General features: G+C 42.1%; 1 protein-coding gene across 1 annotated transcript in view; it reads left to right on the forward strand.

Annotated features, from left to right (window-relative positions):
* The first annotated feature begins 2853 nt into the window (after positions 1 to 2853).
* GMDS (GDP-mannose 4,6-dehydratase) overlaps positions 2854 to 23056 on the forward strand; it is a 403977-nt gene continuing 383774 nt past the window's right edge. Inside the window, exon 1 of the mRNA XM_032182378.1 lies at positions 2854 to 3030. Within this exon, the coding sequence (XP_032038269.1) occupies positions 2965 to 3030 (66 nt within the window). The 5' untranslated portion in view covers positions 2854 to 2964. The remainder of the gene's footprint in view (positions 3031 to 23056) is intronic.

Genomic DNA, 23056 nt, shown 5'->3' on the forward strand with positions numbered 1-23056 from the left:
ATGTTCTCCTTGCATAAGTGACACAGATTGCAGTCTTTTGTTCTGAATCTCCCCACTCAGTGGGGAGTGCAGATGCTGAGTAGAAAGGAAGGCAATTGCTCTGAATCTGGGGAGAGCCCACAGTACTTGTCACCTGAGAGAGTACAGTCATAGGACAAGGCAGCCTTTCAGTTGATATAATTGATTAATCATCTGAGTTAGGAAAGGTGTGAGCAGGCTCCCTCCTTTGGTGAAATGCTTTGGAGAGTTAGTCAAGAAAAATGCTATATTTGAAAAAGAGTTCCAGTGGGTTATTGGACAAACAGGGGTAGACAAAATTCTGTTTGGAGGGTGACCAAAAAAAGCCTCTTAATTGCACATGGAAGCCCAGTGATGGGGGCTCTTGATCTAGTCCAGCTTCAGCCCTTGCACTGTCAGCACCTCTCTTTGCTTTCTTGAGCAGAACACAGAAAGAAGGCCAGCTTTACTTTGGAGTACATTTAAGAGACTGCCAGCAAAAGCTAGAAAAGATGAGCTTTTCTTGCCAGAAAAAAGATATTTCTTCATGCATCTGATGCATTGCTTTATGCAGCTCTGATCTATCAGGAGCATGAATTATCTATATAAACAAGTACATAAAGAAAGCCCGTTCTTCATTTTCTCTAGTGCTAATCCTAAGCTTTTAAATAAAAATAAGTTTTGTGCCTCATTCCTAGCATAAGGAGTCCTGCAGTTCTCAGAACTGTGTGTCTTTTTAAGTCTCCAGTGTTCTTTTAAAGCTGAGAAGGCAGAATTCATACTATTTGATCTTTCAGATCTGAGGTTGTACACCTATATTCAGAAATCATTACTGGAATGAAATCAGTTTGCAGAAGTAGTAGGCAATATTGTCAACTTTATAAAACTGCCTGCGTCTAGGAAAATTCATCTCCTGAACAGATATTATGACCATGTAATTCCTGAGAACAGCCAGCGTAATGCGTGGAAGAGACAACAGTCTGATTTTTGGTTTATTGCAGAATTCTCTCAGAAACCTTTTTAATATTCTTCTTTAGTCTTTTTCTTTCTTGTCACAAGTAAGATCAGTGCTGTTTTGTTTCACATGAGGTATAACAAAAACATTTTCTGGCAAGTGAACACTGTGTCTTAGTGACAAGAGTCCAATTTGGTCTCAGTTTCTTTGGTAAATGCTCTAGGGAAATCTTGTAAGTTAACCAGGCAGAAGTGTGCTACAAGAAGTTGGTTTTCATGTTTGCAAAGGGACTTTATCAGCTAAGTTGGTAGGCTAGAGAAGAAACAAACACTTAGCATAAAACTACATGCATAAAGCTGATCTCTCATTCCACTGCACTTTTCCACCACCTCCACAAAAGCTTCTCTTTCTGTTCTTTTATAGAGACCATGGCAGCCAACTCCCCTTCTTACCAGATACTGGCAAGGATAGCAAATAATGCTTGAAATGGCTAAATAGCGTTATATCATCTAAGTTGGCCAATCCTCTTAAAATGATGGGCTTCTTGTAAAATTCCCTGATGCCGCAGAAATGGTGTCACCGTTGAGTTACTCAAAACTTTGTTCCCAATTCTGGGAATGGCAAAGATAGAACATGGGGTGTGCTATCAAGCTAAAGATCTACTGGTATGTTAGTCCTGAAAAATAACTTAAAACTGTCAGGTCTTGCCTCATCCCGGAAAGCTTTGGAAACAAGATGCTGGAATGATACTGCTGGGATGAAATCTTACAACTGATTAACCATTCAGGGCAAGACAACATAGTGCAGGTACTTCACTCCATCCTAGATTACTAAATTGAGACTGAAGCAACAAGGAGATGTAAACTGGGAGTATGTAGGGACAGCGTGCAAAAAAGCTTTAAGGATTTCAGAGTATAGTTCCACTTGAAGAGGCTTTCAATGATGCTGAATAATTTTTGACCATGCACACTAATGACCCATAAAGAAACAATAATAATACACAAAACTCCAATTATTTGGGTATGTAGAGGTCCTGCCATCCAATCAAGTAATATGGAAATCTCTTTCTGACAGGCTTTGGAGATGAATAGTGAAAGACAAACAGGCCTCTTTTTATCGTTTATTACTTTTTAGATACAGGAAAGTAATACCTCAATAAAAGAGGGTACGTGTTCAGCGTTTCATCAGAATAAATGTGTATTATAAGCCCCATTTCCAAGAGCTCGCTCGCTCCAGGAAGGGTCATTTACAAACAAGCGTTTCCACAGGTAGGAAAGCTGATGGGGACCAGTTTTGCACAGCTTTATTTCTCTGGTGCCTGGATGCTCCCGTGCCTGATACGGAAGAGTTTAGATCTGGAGCTTCCTTCCGCAGCCGTGAGGCACTCACTGGCGCTTCTCTAAATGTAATTCTCTAAATATAACGTGCGCAGCCCTTCCTCCAGCGAAAGCTGAGGTTTTGTGGTGGCATATATGTGGCTGCCCAGTCTCACGAGATATGGAATTGTAGATTACTGACTGAAAAATTAGGGAGGCGGATAGGATGAGCGAGAAAACGCTAAAAAAAAAAAAACCAAAAAAAACGCTTCCTCAGCGCGGTGGACATCGCTCCTCCACACCACAGGGGGCGCTGTGACGCGACCACCCCCCCCCCATAGGCACGACACGCGGCCAGGAAGCCGGCACCTCCTCCGCTGGGTCCCTTTAAGGAAGCACCGCTGGCCGCCGATTGGCTGAGAGGCCGAGGGGGGCGGGGCGAGGCTAGAGGAGGGGGGAGGACAGCGGGGCGCGCTCCCGCGGCCGCTACTCCCTCCCTCCTTCCCCCCCCCCCCCCTCCTGCGCGGGAGCGCGCCTGGCGGGGCTGCACCTGCGGGCGGGGCGGGGCGGGGCGGGAGGCGCGAAATGGCGGCGGGGAGGCGGGCGAGCTGGTAGCCCCGGCCGGTAGCCACAGCCCATGTGCAGGAGCTGCGCCTCCCCCGGGCTGCCCCTGCTCCTTTCCCTCGGCGATCAGCCATGGCACGGGCAGGAGAGGAGGGGTGCGGCAGGAAGGTGGCTCTCATCACCGGCATCACCGGGCAGGTACGGGTGGTCCGTGGGGCATGCAGCCAGCCTGCGGGCTGAATGGGTTTGGAGTGTGCTGTGCTGTGCTGCGCTGCAAGGGGGTGTGAGGGGGGTCCCCGCGGAGCTTGCGGCTGTGTTTCCTAGGGAATCGTCAGCACAGGTGAGTGCTGAGCTTTATCAGAAGGCAGCTGCACCTGCTGGAGGCTGGTGGAGCTCTTCCAGCTGGAGCTGCCAGCGTGGTGCTGCAGGGCAGCCTGCCTCCTGGGTTGTGCCTTTGCTCCCTATCCCTAGCCATCCGTGCAGTCAGCATCACTTTTCCACCCAGGATGCATGATGCAAACAGCTCCCGAGGCTGCTTGTGTTGCCTTCCTGCAGGTCCGTCGCAGTCCCTGCTTAATTTTTGGTTGGGTTAATCATAGGGATAGCAGTGAGCTCAGCGAGGGAAAGGTGGCGTGAAAATGAAAGCGTTTGCCTTGCAGCATCTCCTGCTCTGTGAAAAAGGATGTGCCAGTGGTGAGTTTTAACCTTGGGAGACCTGCAGGACTGTTCGTGCACAGCATCTGCAGCTCTCACTGCCGTCAGGCAGCCTGGACGTTTGGTTGGACTGTGTGTCCACACGGAGCCTGACACTGCTGCATCTTTGCTGCCAAGTGGGTGCTAAATGAAAGTTGCCCTGGACTTCCTTAATCAACCTTACTTTGCAACATAGATGCTGCCCGCTATGTGGAAAAACAGCTCTGCTTGCACACTATTTCTTAGAACATGCTGAGTGACTTTTGCTTGTAGGATGTATCTTTTGTGATGGGTAGAACCTGTTAAGTAGGTAACCCGGAACAGCAAGCATTGTTACTTGTCTTAGAATCAGTGGATCAGCTTTCTTTCCCTTATCGTTTATGTTTAACCAATGACACATTCATGCGTGGAAGAACTTCTTCCCCTTCAATGGTGACGTCTCCTGTAATGCTCGAAGATCCATCTGTGGGGTACTGGCGTGAATTGTTTGGCCTGTGGAAAAGTGCATGTGAAAACAAGCATGTTAATCCTTTACTCTGCAATGATGTTAGTCAATGCTTCTGTCTTTTGTAATGGACCTGACCTTTGAGGGAATAAATCAAGTGACAGTACAGTGTCATAGCAGTTTTTGTGTCTTATCAAAAGGAACCTGGACTGTACTTTGAATTTTCATCAGCTGTTTTTGTTTTAGCTTGTTATACCTGTTCTCATGTGTTCTTGAAACATATCTTGGAGTCACCTTTTCTGATGGGTTAGTGACTGTCTGCCAAGAGCAGGTTAAGAAATCCTACCAAATGGCTGTTTGACAAGGAGATACAACTGAGTCTGAGAAGGACAAAAAGATAATCACCAAGTAAAAATGTTAGTGTATACAAGTTGTTTTTAGCAAGAGCACAGGCAGCTTTCCAAACAACTACTTAGATGAATAGTCTTCTGGTTCATTGACAGAAGTTATGTTTCTCTTATTAAAAAGTAAGAGGCCTCTAGCCATAGTGGTATTATTTTTTAGCGTAGTGTTCTGTGTGCTACCTTTCCTTATTCTCAGTGCAGCTCTTCCATCTTAGTTTAGCCTATGTCAGGCATATTTTTTCAATGTTGAAACATGCAGGGATTCAGAGCTAGTAAAGGCCTGGAATACCTAAAAGGTAGCCAAAGAGGTTGGGTGCCTTGGTGATGAGACTGCCAGCTCTTGGCCGAGGATGAAAGCTTTATGCTGAGAGCAACCTCTTTCTGGGTCCTATAGTTTCTCATTATTTTGAGATCTACCACTAGGAATAATGGTCTGTCGTCTGTTCTTAGGTGAAATTTAAAGAAAAGTTGCTCTAGTAGTTGTTCCTTGCCCTTTTTCTTACCTGTCATTATTTACACTTAATGACTGTTTTTGTTTGGAGAGGCCTTACCCGGAAATGGGAGATTTGGATTCTGTTTCTTCCTTATCTGAGAATGGGCAAAGTTGTGTGTCCTACCTTCCGGGAGAATGTTTTTAAGCTTAATTATCATGCATAAAATGCACAGACACATGAAAGTGGAAACGAGCTCAGGCTTTCACTTTTCTAGACAGTGACTTTAATTACTGGGCTAAACGGAGTTGGTCTCTCTCTGCATTCTTGCTTGGAATTGGAACTCTTTCAGGGTGCAGAAATAAAGGCCTGGATCCCTTCAGGCTGAGGAAAGCACAGAACAGCATTGGATAGTAAATTAATCTTATTCAAACTAGGGCCCTTCTGCTGCAGGATTCTTTTTCTTTTGAAAAGTGAGTTGGCACGGTTGTGTTATGTAAGGAGCCCGGCTTTTGTTTGCGTGTGGCCAGCGTGCTCAGAGGCTGTTTGCTGAACCAAGGCCCCACAGAGCCTGGTTCCTGGAACAAGGGTAGGTGGGAGATAATACTGAGCCAAGTGGACCGTGACAGTTCTAGGTGAATGTAGAGTTTCTCTTTTGTGTTAAGAGGTTAAATGAAGTGCTGCTTGAACTGCAGTGGCACCTCCTGAGTCAAGATGATGCCACAGTGGGCATACTTGATCATAAACATCAAGATCAAACGCCTCATTACGTTTCTGAGAACTTCCAAGTAGTCGTGAACATCTCAATTATCCTTCTCTTCTGCTGATGAAAGAGAGCATTTTCATCCTGTTATGATGACGAAGGAACTGAGCCCAGGTACAACTGTATTCTCATGATACAGGAATTGTCCTATGGTGCAGCATTTACTTGAAGTATGCCATGGAGACATGGCACAGCTGCATCTTATGAGTTACTCCCTTCTAATGGGACTCACAAGGCTTTGGAGGATGCCAGAAGAGGGTGGGCTATCTGCACATCTTCCTCTGTATAGTCAATGGAAGCTTATGTCATATGCCACCTTACCTGCACCAGTCCATTAAAAATGGTTCATGCAACTTACTTCCTTCATCTTGTACCTAAAGGAAGTACAGGCTCTGCAGGGTTCAATGCCTAACTGATAGGAAGGAGGTTGTGATTTTGCTCCAGATAGCAAAAGGAGGTTGCAACAACTCCCTCTGTATAGTGAATGGAAGTTTGTTATGTGCCTGCTTACCTGCACCAGTTGGTTAAAAACTCATCATGAGGATAACAGGATGAAGGAAGTACCTAAAAGAAGTACTGGCGCTGCAGGGTTCAATGTGTAACTGATAGGAAGGAGGCTGTGACCTCTGGCCAGATAGCAAAAGGAGGTAGCAACATGGGTGGTAAAGCCATAAGTGAAAACCAATTCTATAGTTGGCACCAGAATTCCTGATCATGCAAGAGCTGGACCATAGTATCTGTGAAATTATAGTATATAAATGAATCTCTATAAATCCTGCATTTACCAGCGGGGTTGGGGTGAAATCAGTGTCCTTCTACCACTTGCGTTACTGATAAAAGACTCTAGTATGTAACCCGTGGTGTCATATACTCCCATTGCAGCATTGAGATTTCCCTTATCTCCCTTCTCACACCACAGCAGTGGGGCAAACTGCAGTTTGCTGTTTTGCTAAAGTGACCTCTGGTCTGAGTAACTGCTGTATTTGGATGGATAAAGTGCTTCTGAAGTTTCACGTAGATATTGGTCTGCTGGTAGGTTACTTCTGAGTAATGTTTAGCACTTCTTTTCATGTAACAAAAAAAATAATTTTGTTGAAACATGCCTCTTGTGTGTATTAAAACATTTTTTTTTTTAACAAACTGTGGATTTTTTTTTTTAAGATGGATTTTTCCACAATGCAAAATGTGGAAAAATGCTGGATTTCTCAAACTTTAGTACTTTGAAGACCTATTATGAAGAACTATTATATGAAAATGAGATTTTTGTGAATCAAATAGCAGCTTAACTAACATTTACTACTGAATATCCAGATCTTTACCTCCTGTCTTGTCTCTTGTTTGGGGAAGCTGCTGAAGCAGTGCTTTCTGACAGCTTTGTTTTCTAGGCACTATGACTAAATATCTGTTGCAGTTGCATTTAAATAACTCTGGGAAGTCTGACTGCACTGCAATCAGTCTGATTGTCTTTCTGTGTACTGATGCTTGTAAGAATACTTAGATGTTTAATTTCTTGGAGAAATGCCAAAAAATATTCTGGCCGAATATCCAACAACTGGGTTATATTGATGTTCCCCCCCCACCCCCCTTCTGTCACTGGATTGTGAGCTGTGAATAGTGTCTATCTTGTATCTGGTGCTATCCTGCTTTACCTGGAGAGATGGTAAGATAAGAGTTTGTAGACCAATAGGATGATCATTTAACTCATAAAGCTAAGCTATGAATCACAGAATCATTTAGGCTGGAAGAGACCTCCAAGATCACCTAGTCCAGCCTCTGACCTAACAGTAACCAGTCCTCCACTAAACCATATCACTAAGCACTACATCTAAACGTCTTTTGAAGACTTTCAGGGATGGTGACTTCACCACTTCCCTGAGCAGCCCGTTCCAATGCCTAACAATCCTTTCAGTAAAGAAGTTCTTCCTAACATCTAACCTAAACCTCCCCTGGCACAACTTTAACCCATTCCCCCTCGTCCTGTCACCAGGCACGTGGAGAACAGACCAACCCCCACCTCGCTACAGCCTCCTTTAAGGTACCTGTAAAGAGCAATAAGGTCACCCCTGAGCCTCCTTTTCTCCAGGCTGAACAAGCCCAGCTCCCTCAGCTGCTCCTCGTAGGACTTGTTCTCCAGGCCCCTCACCAGCTTCGTTGCCCTTCTCTGCACCCGCTCAAGCACCTCCATGTCCTTCTTGTAGTGAGAGGCCCAAAACTGAGCACAGTACTTGAGGTGCGGCCTCACCAGAGCTGAGTACAGGGAGACAATCACTTCCCTAGCCCTGCTGGCCACACTGCTTCTTATGCAAGCCAGGATGCTTCTTGGCCACCTGAGCATGCTGCTGGCCCATATTCAGCTGACTATCAACCAATACTCCCATGTCTTTCTATGCCAGGCAGCTTCCTAACCACTCATCTTCCACCCTGTAGCTCTGCTTGGGGTTGTTGTGCTCCAGGTGCAGGACCCGGCACTTGGCCTTGTTGAACTTCATGCAGTTGACCTCAGCCCATCGGTCCAGCCTATCCAGATCCTCCTGCAGAGCCTTCCTGCCCTTGAGCAGGTTGATACATGCACCTAAGCTGGTGTCATCTGCAAAGTTACTGAGGGTGCACTTGATCTCCTCATCCAGATCATTGATAAAGGCCCTAGGACTGAGCCCTGGGGGACTCCACTAGCGACCAGCCTCCAACCGGATTTAACTCCATTCACCATGACTCTTTGGGTCTGGCTGTCCAGCCAGTTTTGATGAAGTAATAGACTAGAACTCATGTCAATACGAGGCCAGAGGCTTTTGCAAATTGTAGACAGTGAAATCAGTTGTGTTTCTGCTTTGTAAATGAGAGCTCATATAGTAGCCCTACTAGCAGCAGCTTCTATGCAGGTGCCTTCATTTCTGTCAAATTCATCTGCTGTTTGGCAAAGAAATAGCAGGCTGGATCTCACTGAAACTGCATAGGCTACATGTAAAGCTATGGATAAGCAGTTCTGCCTCTTCATTAATACAGGCGTTGTCTGGGTTGAAACTAGGTGCTCTCTATTTCAGCGGCTGTCTTTGAATAGCCAAGAGTTGTCTTGAATGAGACTTTCAGATGTGCTGAACATCCTTATCTTAGTTTGAGGCTGCAGAGAAGGAGGAACAGTAATTTCGGCTCAAATTGAAATATAAATTGATCTTGAGACAGATGCTTGTGTGTGTGCTTGTATTTTAAATGGTGAGAGTGGTCAAGCCTTGAAACAGATGGCATAGAGAGGATGTCTGTCATGATCTATCCATGGAGGTATCCAAAAGGAAACTGGATATGGCCCTGAGCAACCTGCTCTAGCTCATCCTGGCTTGTTCATGGATCTAGGACTGTGATCTAGAGGTCTGTTCATTCTAACATCAACTTAAGTGATTGAGTAAAACCACCACAGTATCAGAAGCTGAACACCCACAATCAGACAAGGAGGTGGTGTAAGTGCCTAGTTAAGTTTTGCAGCACATGAATAATGGCTGTGGGGTGAAACCCAAGCTTACCTAAACTGTAATTCCAGGTCTTTCATTTTACGGAGTATAAAGTATTGCCATCATGTTTCACCCAAAACTCTAGAGAAAATAGTCTTGGAAAATGTCAGAGTGAAACTGGAGGCTAGAATACTATCTGAAAACACAGGCCCTAATTTAGAAAATATGCCATAATTTCTTTCTCTCAGCTCTTCCTTTGAAGGGAGGAGAACTACCAGTTGCTCTAATTCACTTAATGCATTGACTTGTTATCCAAGGCAATTACAATTAAATGGTCTTCTGTTTTACTGCCTTTCAGCTGTTTCATGTTCCACAACTCTATGCAGACTGGCAGGACTCTTATCTTCTCCAGGAGCTGAGAGTCCAGACCATGCTGTCTGCGCCTGCTCAGAGGAGCCCAGCTGTATACCATTACCTGCAAAAATGCATAATGCAGTTAGTGGGGGGTGTTTGAGCACAGGTGAGCTACAACACATTCATGATAAAGTGTAGATGATACAAGGTTAGTCCATACACCTGTCTTGAGGTGTTAACTTCCTTTTTTTTTTTTTCTTTCCATCCTTGTGCAACTTTGCTCAGTGTTTATGGCTGCTAAAAAGTCTATTCTCAGGCTGATTACTGGAAAGGGAAGTCATGGTATAGCAGCACAGATAACAGGTGTTGACTCAAGGATCAGTGGAGAGGCAATCCAGTTCCTTGTGCTCTTGTGCTTGAACAAGATGCCCACAGGATGTGGGCTGTAAAACATTGTCAACAGCAAGTGAATTATAAGATACTGCATACAGTGATATGTACCTGGTATAGAAGTAGATAAACTTTCTGGAGTGTGTTCAGTACTTTACAGTGTTAAGGTATATTCTAACAGTGCGAAGATATGAGAAAGACAGAGGCATAGTACCCAATCTGTGTTCGGGAAGCTGACTTGTGCTAAGCAAGCATGCTAAATAAAGCATGAAGGTTTATGATGTGGATAGCCATGGGGAGCTATTGCCACTGCTGCTCAGATTGACAAGGGGAGCAGTGTATCCCATTACCAGCAGCATATGAATTTCTTAGTTTTGTTGTTTATTTCATTTTTTAAAATGAAGACTGGTGACCATCAGCGTAAACAGTTCCTGTATTTCTGTATTCTCTAAAATGTTACGGTTTGAGCATCTTTCTCTCTATATACCTACAGCCAATCCAAACTGAAGAGATAATTCCCTTCTTCTTGTGCTATAATGCTCTCTCACTAAGCTTTGGTCTTGTTTCTCCTCTGACCGCCTCTTTCACATTATTTTAGCTGTTGAGTTTTGTGCAGAAGGGAGTCTATTTCCTAGAAAACAGGTATCTATGCAGGAGGACAAGGAAAATGGAGTACTGCCTGCTGTGGTGGACTGTGTGAAGAACAGAAAAGTTACTGCTCTTATTCCTGTAATCCAAGAAAGCTGCATAAAAGGTTTTTCTGTGCAGTTATGATACTGGTGTTCATCCTATTGTTAATTCTGTTTTCCACATCTTATTTCTCTGAAGAGTGCCGTGACTGAGTCTGAGTTTCCTTGTGCTTACCTGTGCTTTTATTTGTTCTGTTGGTGAGGCATGAAATACTTTCTCTCTTGACAGTTTCTCACACCTTTAGCCCAGCTTCTTTAGGCATTTGAGTCTGGACTTGAATCCTGATTAAGTTATTTGTTCTTACAGACTTGTCAGCTCTGCTTCCCTTTCTATGCTGTTGCATTACAGCTCAGGCTTGTTTTAGAAAGCATCATTCCTTTGAACCAGAAAGTGAACAATGGTGTGAGAGAAAGTCGACGTAATGGTAGGTGTCTTAACTTTCTCTCACAGGTACATGTTATCTTGCTCTAAATCTCTTCTTGCTAATTTGCTTTTTAGCCAAATGAGCAAAATAAAAGCTTTTTCTTATTGTTTCTCACCTCATATGAATTCTCTTTTTTCAGTACCTCAGTCAAGGAATTCCTTTGGGTTCTGTATGTGTATGAGCCCATTCTGTCTAAAATACTCAACAAAGGAAAGCTATTGGATGGCAAGGTGAAAGAGTGGAATTCTCTCCTATCTGCCTTCTGTTATTAAAGTTCCTACTGTGCTTTTTTGTTTGTTTCTAGGGTGTGCACAGTTTTCACAATCTAAATCCATAATGAAGCCTGACAAACAACTTGATGTAAGCTGTATTGTCTCTTGTCACCTATGCCTTTTATGCGTCCTTAAGCAATTAAACTTCTTCACATGCAATATAAATCTTGTAACAACTTCTCTTTGTTCACATATGCACACAAGTAGTATACCTAAGTCGGGCTTTCTTTAAGAGTTTTTGTCCACTTTTTTAAGATATCAAAAAAAAAGAATGGGAAACAGTTTTGCTTTGCAACTTGAATTTCATCTGACAGCAAGCAAATTGTCTAAGGATGTGTCCGACTTTTATCTGGTTGGAATCTGTTCAGGTTCCACTGAATAGCATTTCTCACTACCAGGAGACAACTCAATTGCATTGAGTAATGGTGCAGCTTGCATCAGACAGTCAAATCGGTCAGATAAAAGTTGGTGGTATCACACCAGCTTTGTACTGATGATCAGTAAAATACAGTGATCCAACAAGTATGTCAGCTACAAAAATTACTTGCCTTGGGTGTGGGATGCTGCAGATCTTTGTTTTTTTGGAAAGTTTCCTAGAAGATAAACTAGTTGGTGCTATGATTACTATAATTGAACACATTTGAAATAATAGGAAGAAAAAATGCTTGATCTGGAAAAAGCTGACTCTTAAATGTGGTAAGATAGTTACCTTTCTATGAAAGCTTTTTGGTTTTAGCTGTCATTTGACCCAGTTATTGCTGCTTGAGAATTCCTCTCTACGGGGAATTCCTATGGTCTGTCATAAAATTTTGTCTGTTTGCAGGGGGGAATTGTCTTTTTGAAAGTCTGTTCAGGTGCTTTTGCTGTAATGAAAAGATACTGTGTCTCTGCTTCGTATCTGACACCTGCATAACTGTTAAAGACCTGCATCTCGGCTTTCTCATCGTTCACTTTAGAGGAGATATCCTTTTGTATGTGAGGTACATAATGCTCAATCTGTAAACTTCCACCTTTCAGGATGGTGCAAAAGCATGTGGCTGAGAGATGCACTGCCAGGTCTACTGTCTGTTCTTCTGTTCTTGGGTATTTGAAAGTATTTTGAGGTGGTATGTCACCAAACTGTATGGGAAGCCTTAAGAACATACAGCCAAAACAAACCAAAAACCACAAACACAAAAAGCAAAGTCACAAATAAAAAACAAACAAAAAAAAAAAACCAACAAACTAGCAACTTGAAAATAGGAGATTCCTACTCAGACTTAATGTATAGACCTATGCCAGAAGTAGCTTGAACATATTTCCCACTCATGAAATGGTAAATGAGCCTTTCCTAAGGTGTATAGAACAATATGTATGTGTAGAAGAGAAGAAAGCCCCAAATCAGGCAGGGAGTGCTTCTGACTGTTCCTATATAGGCACACTGTGAATGACTTTTGTTTCTAGTCTGATACATTGCAAATCCTTCTGACTGCTCCTCTAGTCCCTCTCTGTAAGTGGCTGGTGCTATTCTGGATCCGGGACACACCACTGGGCTGTTTAGGCTGCTACTTGTCAAATTGCAGGCATCCTATGGTAGGAAGTAGGTGTGCCTCTTTTTCTAAACACTTCATGCATGTGGGATCTCCTTAGATGCATTAGGTGTGTCAGGCTTCATCAGTGATGCCAGTGGTGATCCATAACATCATTTTAGTTTCAATTTCCTTTTTTAGAAGGGTGAACAGCTATTTTTTTCTGGTATACTTGCTACTTTTGTGATAGAAGAGATCTGAGATACAGTTCTCTAAAAGCATAAATATCTATGTGGAGAAAGCTGTTTTTTTCAGATGCTGAAATTTCTGGCAAAGTTTTCTGGATTTTGTACAGCTAAATAATTGTGGTTTTCATGTCAGTGTAATTTTTCCCATGATTATATGGTAGTCTTCTGTCAAAATATTCATGCCAAAACTCAGCATGCTGTTTGCTTCTGAAATGAGAATATCATTACAACTCCATAGGATGTGCGGTAGAAAAGGGACACACAAATCTTCATTCAGATTTGCATACAGAAGTCTATATTCCTTCATCTTATAGATGGTGTGCCCGTACCAGTAGCTTTGTGAGATGTGTTTCGTGGGAATGCTTAAGAAGACATGGCCAAGAAGCCTTTTTACTGAAGCTGAACTGGCTGTTCCTGATCAAATGTTGTTCAGCTGAGCCCCAAGCCTGGTCTGCACTGGTGGAACTTGGCAATCTCTATTGCTTACAAGTTGATATTTTTTTTTTATCGTGTCCTCACCTCCTCCCACTGTGCTTGCAGTGATACTAGAGAGGGAAAGAGCAGTTTTGGAATGACTGGCCTTTGAACAGCTTCAGAGGCTCTGCTGTTGTAGATCTGCAGACTCAGTAGCACCTGTCCTTTCATTACTGAAGCTGAAATAGTTGCAGAACTCTTCTTGAAGATGAGAAGGCAAGGAAGTCACAAAGACTAAGAGCTAAACTTCAGTTTATGCCCTTTCCAGCCCATTTTAGGGGAGTAGTCATACTCATAGCTGTTCCTGCATCTGTGGCTATGTGGTTTTGCTTCATGTATTTGATTTCTGTTTAATGCTTATCAGCTCATTGTAGGAAATTTAAGAAGTTTATGTTCCCATGTTCTTATTGCAGCCTTTTCTATTATGAAACAGTGCAACTGTTTCAATCCTTTTTCTCATTTTTGAAACTTAAGGAAACTTACGATTAGAATGAGAAAGTAAGACTCCTATTTCATTCTTTAATAATGAAAAATCAGTGAAAAAATTCCTACCTAATATTTGCTGCGCTTTTATTAATATTCTTTTGCAGAATGTCATGGTGTAAAAAAAAAAACACCATTGCAGAAACATTATGGTATGATTCTTTAATTTAGGGAGTGTGGATAGAATTTCAAATCGTTACACTGTCTATTGTGCTGCTTTTTAAACAGTATTTTTTATTATCTTTCTTTAAATTGGGAGGTAACACTTAAATGGGAGGACGCTGACTGCTTATTCCTCTTGCAGTCCAGTTCAGCTTTGCCACACGCATGCTGACAGTCCTTATCACCTCCAGTATATCACAGCTATCTGTTACCTTCATCAGTTAAAGGGAAGCATAACACGGATTTGGCAAACAGAAGGCATCCGGAGCCTTTACAGTACTAAAATTCCCTGAGCAATAACACTGTATTTGTATTAACACTGTATTTATTTTGATAAAACTGAAAACTGTAAAATAATGGTTTAAGTTATTGCTGATTCATAAATATTTTTCTTAACGTGGTGTCTAAAGAGTGAAATGTGAGAGAGTCCACGTGCATTTGAAATAATAGACAACCTCCCAATCATTAAATGTTGTAGCTGGTGTTTGCAGAGGCAGACGTGCAGCTTACTTTTGACACCAGTTAAGTAGGCTGAGTTTCTGTTGGAAATTCTTTGTGTGATTTACAGAAATGCGATGGTGAACTTGCACTAATTAATTGAAGCTGTTTCATTTCTTTCTTTGTACGAGCTTGTGTTACTAGTGGATGGATTCTGTCACTTCAAGTGGGAACCTCCTTGCTCACGTGTCTACATCTCAGCAAGTTTCTAGGCAGCTGCTTAGGTGGGTGAGAGTTATCTAGCTGATTAAGTTCAGAGTGCAGGCTTGTTTGATCAAGTGTGTGCTCCTACCTCAGAATAAGAAGAGTTGTGCTGTAACCTGTGTTGGCTACACGGATGTTTGCTCTGCTGACTGTGAAAGGTGCTCAGGGTGACCACCTGGTGGTACTTATGCAAATATTGCCCCACGTGGCACTTCATTCTGTAATGCGGAAGCAGTTATTTTATTTGAAGCAATCCATAGGATAGGCAAATGTGAGTTTGACTTGTAGTCTCTTTCCTTGTAGTAAGGAGAGCTTACATTACCTGGCCTCATTGATGTCTCATGTTACTCTATCACGTGTACTGTAACTTTCATCTTAAACCATGTGCATAGCCAAAAATATAATGGTTTTGCTTCCAAAACCCTCTGGAGAATTCAGGCATTTCTGTCTATTGGTTTACTGAGGCTGTGGCATTTCAATGTAAGCTAAAGTCTGTCCATGTTCCCCTCATAAAATGTTCCTATAACTACTTATAAATATTGGCGTCTACCATATGGCCTGTGTGTGTTGAAGGACAGGATGGGGCCGATTTATAGCCCTAGATGGTAGGAAAAGGGAAAGGGTGGCCAAAAATCAATTAGAGATTCCTTCTGAAGGAAGTACAAGCCCACCTCCTTCAGGAAGGTCTAAAATCTTTTGAGTGATTCAGTATGCTGAACAAAATAATACTGGCTTGATCCTGACTAGTTCTTGAGTTTCAATGACAGTGGTTTTGGTGGATTTCTAATTGCTCTCATTAAAAGGATTTGATCTTATAGGAGTGTAATTGGCTAGTTATCAACACTTGCCTCTCAATATGGCTTAGAGAAAGGCTAAAGATTTTTAGTTCAGAAAGTTTTTTGTTTAGTTCAGTATTTTTGTACCTTCAGCTTTCCCTCTAGTATGTCTTGGACTCTGAGGGACAGATGGATGAGAGAGAGGCTTGTAAATCTATGGAATGAAGTGCATTGCCTTTAAATCTTCCTAGTTCCCTGTCTTCCTCTGAGAAGAAGCTTCATTTTAATATGGGAAAAGGGAAGAGATATACAAAAGACCTGGAGGAAAAGCTACTCTATTGTTCCTACCTTTACAGTAAGACTGTACTGTCTTTAGCATTATGTAGTTAAGTTTAAAACATAGCTCTGGTATGTGTTTGTATACAATGAGAGGCAGGTAGGAAATCACATTATTAAAATTCAGTGTTTAATTAAGTAAATTGCTATATTACTGAACATAGCTAAGACATTACTGCTTTTCCTCACAGTTAGCCGTGTTAACCTTCTAAGGTAGCATTTAATGTTCATCATAATTAAACTTGGCTATTAAGTAGAATAAAATCCCAAATTCTTGTAATATGCCCGATGCATCAAACTATACTAGGAAAAAGCCTTTATGGAGTCTAGTTTCATTCATTGTGAATTTCTCAGGACCTTTTTATTTAAAAGAAGGTGCTCTCTCATTGCAGAATCTCTTCAGCAATATATCCCTGATGGGGTAATTGAAAAACTCCACCTTTTCGTTCCTGTGTACAACAGACAAGTCCAGTGCCAGCCTGAGTGGTGCTTTTGACTTTGCACAGGACTAGTCACTCAGTGCTTACTACTTACACATTTCCTTGCTTGAAGAATCTCAAGTGATGTCTTAAAAATAAATGTTATTGCTATTCTGCGTTAAAGCACACAGTGTCCAATTTACAAAGATCTATAGCTGTGAATTCTGTATTAGCACACGGTTTCTGTGGTATGCCTCTAATTCTTGAGGTACATATGCCAAAATAGGAAATCACACATTCTTATTTCCCCACTTCTTGCACTCCACCGTGTTTGCCTTGCAGTATTTACCAAACTGTCCTTTTAAGGTATAGTCCCGTTTGGCAATGATTATATCCAAAAACGACTTGCAAATTTTGGGTCTTATTATCCGGAGATTATGTATTAAAATTGACCCTTGCATTTTTACCCAGTGAAAACAGAAATGTTGCTCCCCATGGGTAGAGGCGTAATATGCTTGGTTCTACTGAAGGCAGTTTTCACAGCTGGGTGTTAAAGTCATGAAAATCAAACTGCTGACACAACCTGAATCATAGTGCCACAAGTAGCACTTCTTTGTTTTTGTGTGACAGTTTCATTGGTGCTATTAATAGTTGGCTCCTTACAGGTGTTCATGTATAATAACTCTTAGAAGACAACACTTGGTAAGTTTTCAAATGAATCATGTTAATCCCAGGATTAATTTTTGCAGAGAGGCCTTCTGACTCTTTCTTCCTTTTGGGGTTTTTAGTCATAAAAATCCGTATGTTGAAAATCCTCATTACTTTTAATTCTTGAAGTGCAGCTTTCTGGTAGGGAAGAGTAGAAAACCTGGCTTGCTTGTGATAATGGGCAGCCTCACTTGATCTGATGTTTCCATTGTCAGTCTCCTTGGAAAAATGCTGATTTCTCTAGTTTTACTGGTGTGCCATTGATACTCAGTTGGCAGGAGATCTTGAGAGTTAGCTACAGTACTACCAGAACTGAGGGAACAGCAGATCTGAGGGGAAAAAGCCTATGTTTCTAACACCAGCAAGGGAAATTGAACTGAATACAGTAGTAAAGATTTTTCTCAGCTATTGCTGGGCATATATACTGACAATGTCATGCGCTTTTAACAGAATGGATGACTGAATGCAAAAGCAGAGTTCCTGTTGCAAGGCTTTCTATTGCTCCCTCTTGGTTCTGGTTTATGTAGTGGTGTTGGGAGAACAAAGGAGTGACTGTGTACGTAGCTTGGATTTGGAATAATTTAGGTGGCTATAGTCATTCCTCAGACAGCTTGGTGAAATGCTCTCTATAAAACAAACTAGAAAACTGTGCTTACTCCTCTGGTTATCAATGAGCCTGAATTGAAATTAATTGAGCATTGGTGCATTGCCTCTTTCAGGTAGTGCTGATTAATGCAATAATGCACAGTTATCCTGACCCCTGGAGAAACTGAAGTAAGTTACTTGTTTGAGAACTGAGCAACTTTCTGTGTGGCTCCTGGCACCTATAAAGCAAACAAATCTTTGTTCAACTCTCGTTATAACCTCCTTGGGACTGCTGTTGAAACATGGCTAGCAGAAGTGGTATGGTACCAATACATTTCCTTTTCTCAGTCTGTGCCTGAGCTTGCTGACATCTGTAAAACACATGAGGCTTATTTGCAAATGATAATGCTTTACTATGGATTTCAAAGATGTGTTGGATACTGTAGCATGCATGGGTATATAGTTGCACCTTTAAACAGTTTGGGTAATGAATTATTTGAACTCCATCTAGCTGTAAGTTGATAGATTTTTAAGAGACTTTATAGGAGGAATGGCTTAATTAGCATGGAGACCAGACTTGCAGAATTAACACTCTTAGCATACTGCCATCTTTGTTAATACATTTAGCCACACTTAGTTCATTAATTACATGGAAAAAGGCTGACTAATTCAATGGAAAAATGATGTTGGGGAGGGAACAAGAGAAAGAGAAGGAAAAACTGTAAAGGTGAAGTTTCTGGTCTTGCTGCCTTCCAGTTCACGTTGTTCTGATGGCTCTAGCAACGTTACTGCTGCCTAGCCCGGCAAAGACCAACTCCTCTGCTGTCAAGAGACAGAAGACTGAAATTTAAAGATGTGATGATCCATTTCAATGGGAGAGTAAAATTCTGTACTTCAAAGATTTTATTTTTTTCAAGCAAGCTTGCTCCTGAGTTTAAATTAATTTATCTGCTTAAATAATAAGGGGGGGGGGGGGGAGAGGAAGGAGCATGAATAAACTTACTAATCCTGAAATAATGGTTAAAGGTGAAAACTGACAGGTTGCTTAAAGGTATTAGTGGTTGTTTAAACAAATTCTGACTTGATTCTCAATTTAGTTGATTTGGTTGTCATTCTCAGTACTTCAACTGTACCTGATTTTTCTTTAAGCTTTTACCTATCAGCTATTTCCTGTGAATTCCTCATGACAAGATACAAACACTAGGTGAAAAGTCCAGTGATTAATATTATTGCTTTAGTTAAGTAATGGGACCTTACATAGACAGAAGGTGCTTCAGGTATCCTAAGCATTATCAAGGAGTGCTGCTCTTCTGGACATCTGTGAAAGGTGTTCAGGCCTGTGGGAGCAAAACTCGAACAGGACTAAGTCAGCTCTATACTTTCTCTATTATTTAAAACTGCCATCAAACACATTGAAGTTTGAGATGGCCATGGAAATTCTTGTCTGCTTTGCCTGATCCTTGTGATTAGTGAAGAAAGCGTGTGCGTATGTGGCGATATGAGCAAGGAGATGAACTGTTGTTGAGATGGAGGAAAGCAGAATGGTTTAGGGAAATGAAGAAAGCCCAAGCTCAAAATCTGAAAACAGCACTGTTCTGAACAGAACATAGTGTTGCTCCCCTTGTTTCCCTGAATGGATGATCAGGATGCTTGCGACCTAGAAGTCCCCTAAAGGCTGTTCTGCTGGGTAGAATTTCATTTCTATGCTGCTGTTGCCTCCACTCGCGTGTGGTGATTTTTCTCTGCTGCGTGGACCAACGTGGACGCTTAATGGAGAAGTATACCCTGACAGACTGACCCTGCAGTAGTAGCTCTCCCCCTCCTATCCCAGCTGCAGCATGTGGGGCTGTGCAGCAGTGGCAGAGGAAAGCTCTCCACCTAGAGGGAGAGGCAGAGACTGCCTGCCTGTAGTCACTAGAGCAAGGCTGGCTGACCTGGTGGGAGAAGGGAAGTGGTGGAGTCACTATCCCTGTAAATCTTTAAAAGACATTTAGATGTAGAGCTTAAAGATATGGTTTAGTGGGGACTGTTAGTGTTAGGTCAGAGGTTGGACTCGATGATCTTGAGGTCTCTTCCAACCTAGAAATTCGGTGATTCTGTGTGAGATCTGCACTTTCTCCAAGGGAAAGAGTGGCATGGTGGTTTACTAATAAAAGAGAATCAAGTAGCTATGAACTTGTTTATTAGTTGATTTCATCCACCAAAAACCAAAGCCCTAGTCAATGAGAAATAATATAATATACTTGGAAAGAAATTGTTTGCTCAGTGACTTTTCTTTTGTCCGCTCCTTGATTTGAGAGCGGGCTTCTAAAAAGCAGCTGTGCTCCTTGCTCTAGCTGAAGGCACTACTCTGATAAATGCATTTCCCAACATGCTCTCTGGATGCATGGCTGCGCCTGCAGAATGGTGTTGGTTATGCCTAAACCTGAGATTTTTATCATAGGTGGAAGGACGCATGTGTAAGCAGTAAGAAATTGGCTTTCTGGTGTCTTAACTTTCTCCACTTTATTCTTGGGTCTCTTTTTCCCATTGGCTCTTTTGTATTTTGAGCTTTATTACACGACCATTAGCTGCCCACCTCCTGTGCTGTTGATTTTAGATTATTAGGAAAATCCCTTGCAGAATTGCTGTCACTGGCAACTACAGCTGCCGCTGTTTTTCCCCCCACCCTTTTCAAGCTTTCAAACTGATGGTTGACTTTAGAGCTGATGTCAGCACCTTAATTTCCCAAATTTGAGTGGGAAGGGAGAAAAATTCCTCAATGAGCAGTGTTCTGTCCAGATACAGAATTATGAAGCATGCGTCTTCCTGAACAGTGTTTCACTGTGTCACAGCTGGCGTGCTGTGCTGTGATGTAGTGCTGGGTAATGAGCAAAGTAATTCATGGTACTTCTATCTGTCCTTCTCAGGGACTTGAGAAATTGCCAGTTTGTTCCCAGACTTAAGTTTTTCATATGCCTGAAAAAAGCCACAAAGTTGGCAAACAACAGCTTTATTCTTTTTTACTTCGGACTTAGTGTTGTCCAGATGTTTCTTCTTCCACGCAGAAGAAACTGTAGAACTGTTGCATCAAAAGGTAACTTGAGGAGGTGCTAATATTTTTATCCGATCAAAATTATCTTGAAAGACTACTTAAAGTCAGTTTCTGAATATTTCCTTTGAAAAGTTTATGCATAAGCTTGTTCATTGGGATACAAAATAAGTTGCTGCAGAAGGAATGTATTGCTTTGGCTTAGTGGCAGCCTTTTTTAAGAATCTTGGATGCTGATGAAGAATACAAGTATGTGTTTCTGTTTTTTGGCAAAAAGTATATTCGCTTTGGGTCCTGCGGAAAATATATGTTAAAGATTCTTGTTCTGTTGTCTTGACAAAGATCTTGGTTTCATTCCTTGTTTTTTTGAGAAGGAAGTCAACTTTAATAGGAATAGGATGGAATCCTTGTGTTTTTACACATGTCTGGGAGTGTTTTTACTTAAGCATTTATTTCATGTTTTGTAGTAGCAGCATATATACTTTCAGATTTCTTATAACCTGAGCTGGTTTTCTGTTCCAGTGTCAGTGAGAAAGCTTTGCTTATGGGTAACTGGCAGGACAACCAAGGATATGGAAAACAAGGTAAACTAGTACTTCGACTACTTCATAGGCTTGCAGAAACTTCCTCCTGAAGACCAGTGTTTTGCCGCCTTTGTCTCCTGCCAGGTTTCTCTGGTTGATCCTAAAATTTCCTACAGCCATCTGTTCCATAACTTTTCAGTCCAAATGAGCCAACTGTAATGAAAAATCAAGTGTGAGGAGGAGGGAGGAAGTTTTAAAGGGTTGCATGATCTTACCACTTTGGGGTAGGGTCAGTAGTTTGGAGCATGATCTCAAATTCTTTTTTGAGATAAGGGCTTTTGTCTCTGGGCTATGCTAATAAAATCTTTTGAAAATGACTCTTCTTGGAGTCAAATAGGGACTTCGTGGTGTTGCCTGTCCGACTTCTGAGGTTTTTCTTCATGCTGGCCATGTTCCAGTCCTTACAGCTTTTTCTTTTGCTAGACTCAGCATCCCTGTGGGCTTGTGAAGTATTTTCCAGACTGTTGTATCTGAGGCTTGAGGGGGCTTTTCTTCTTCAGTGAGCTGAGATGAGGCTGGGAAACCAGACAGAAATCTGACAGTACCTCTCTTTTGCTTTGTGTTCTAGGTAGTTTGGATCAAGAGGCAGAAGAACCGTGCTGTAATCCTAAGTGAGGACTGTTAGGAGTGGGTCAGCATTGTACAGGAGAAGAGAAACAGGGACTGGAAGCCTTGAAATAGACCTGAGGCAGGGGTTATCTGCTGAAGTGGCTGATTAAAATTGTGCTGAGCATTTAGCTGAACAAGCGGCTGGACAAAAAGCTTGGCGCTGTGTGCTGGTGAAATGGAGCAGGGGCAGTCAGGAGATGTGGGGCAGTACGGCTGATTTGGGCTGAGCAATGGGGCTGTAGTAAGATTTTGGGAAAGGGATGGATGGTGTCAGAGGTGGGTGAAGGGCTTGTAAGGGGAAACTGGAAACTGGCATGTGAAGGAAGTAATCCTGGGAGACTGGGAACAGGTTTGGAGCTGGGGAGCATCCTGCAGCTGAGATTTAGGTAAGCAGTAAGAGGGGGGCCTGGACAGGGAGGAAGCTGTGAGGGTAAGGCCTTGAGGAATCTTGTAGAGGGAAGGTGGATCAGCAAACTGATAAAAAAAAGCTAGCAGAGAGAAAGATCAGCTCAACAATCCAGTGGAAACCTGACTTGCCTTTTAGTCACATGCCTTCTTGCATGGGATGCAGAAGGAGAGCAGAGGGCAGCCCTTTTGTGTCAAGTGTGGCTCTATGTTGAGGTTTTTGAACCTCAGTCAACAGAAGTTAATAGATTCCACATGTTTTTGTGTTTTTTTGTTTGTTTTTGAAGATGCTTAATACACTAAGAGCAAGGTTCCTTTAGCTGTTGCTTTGGCATGTTCAGAATCTTAACAAGTTAGGGGTGTCCTTGAAGCTCTCACCTAATACCTTTGGAAAATGAGGAAGGCATCATTAATGACTGTCCAAGTCTTATATGTGATGTGTCCAGCATAGAAATGCCATGGCAGAGATGAGGACTCCTTGTTGGAAAGGATGTGATATTTCCCTGCATTTCACACCCAGGTCCTTAGCATCCAGTGCTTCAGTTTCCCTACGTTCCTGTAGGGGGAAAACAGTTGAGCAAAAAAAAACTACAGCCATTTTTATTGAAATGTTTTAAAGCATTTTGTCCTTAAATACAAACTTCCTACAACACTTATTGCAATGTAATCTGTTCCCTTAATTCAACCCTGAGCGCTTTATACAGTACGCCTGGTAAATCTGTTGTCCAGTGCTAAATAGCACAATAGATGGTCCTTTTATTCGTTTTAACTGCCTGTTTTGATGCTGTTGATCTGAGGTCCCAGAGCATGAGATGTCAGTAGAGCTGTGGGTATCGGTGAGGGAGATGGGGCAGCACTTTGCTCTTGACCTGCCATGATTGACTG

Source organism: Aythya fuligula, chromosome 2, assembly GCF_009819795.1.
Source record: "Aythya fuligula isolate bAytFul2 chromosome 2, bAytFul2.pri, whole genome shotgun sequence".
Classification (NCBI taxonomy): domain Eukaryota; kingdom Metazoa; phylum Chordata; class Aves; order Anseriformes; family Anatidae; genus Aythya; species Aythya fuligula.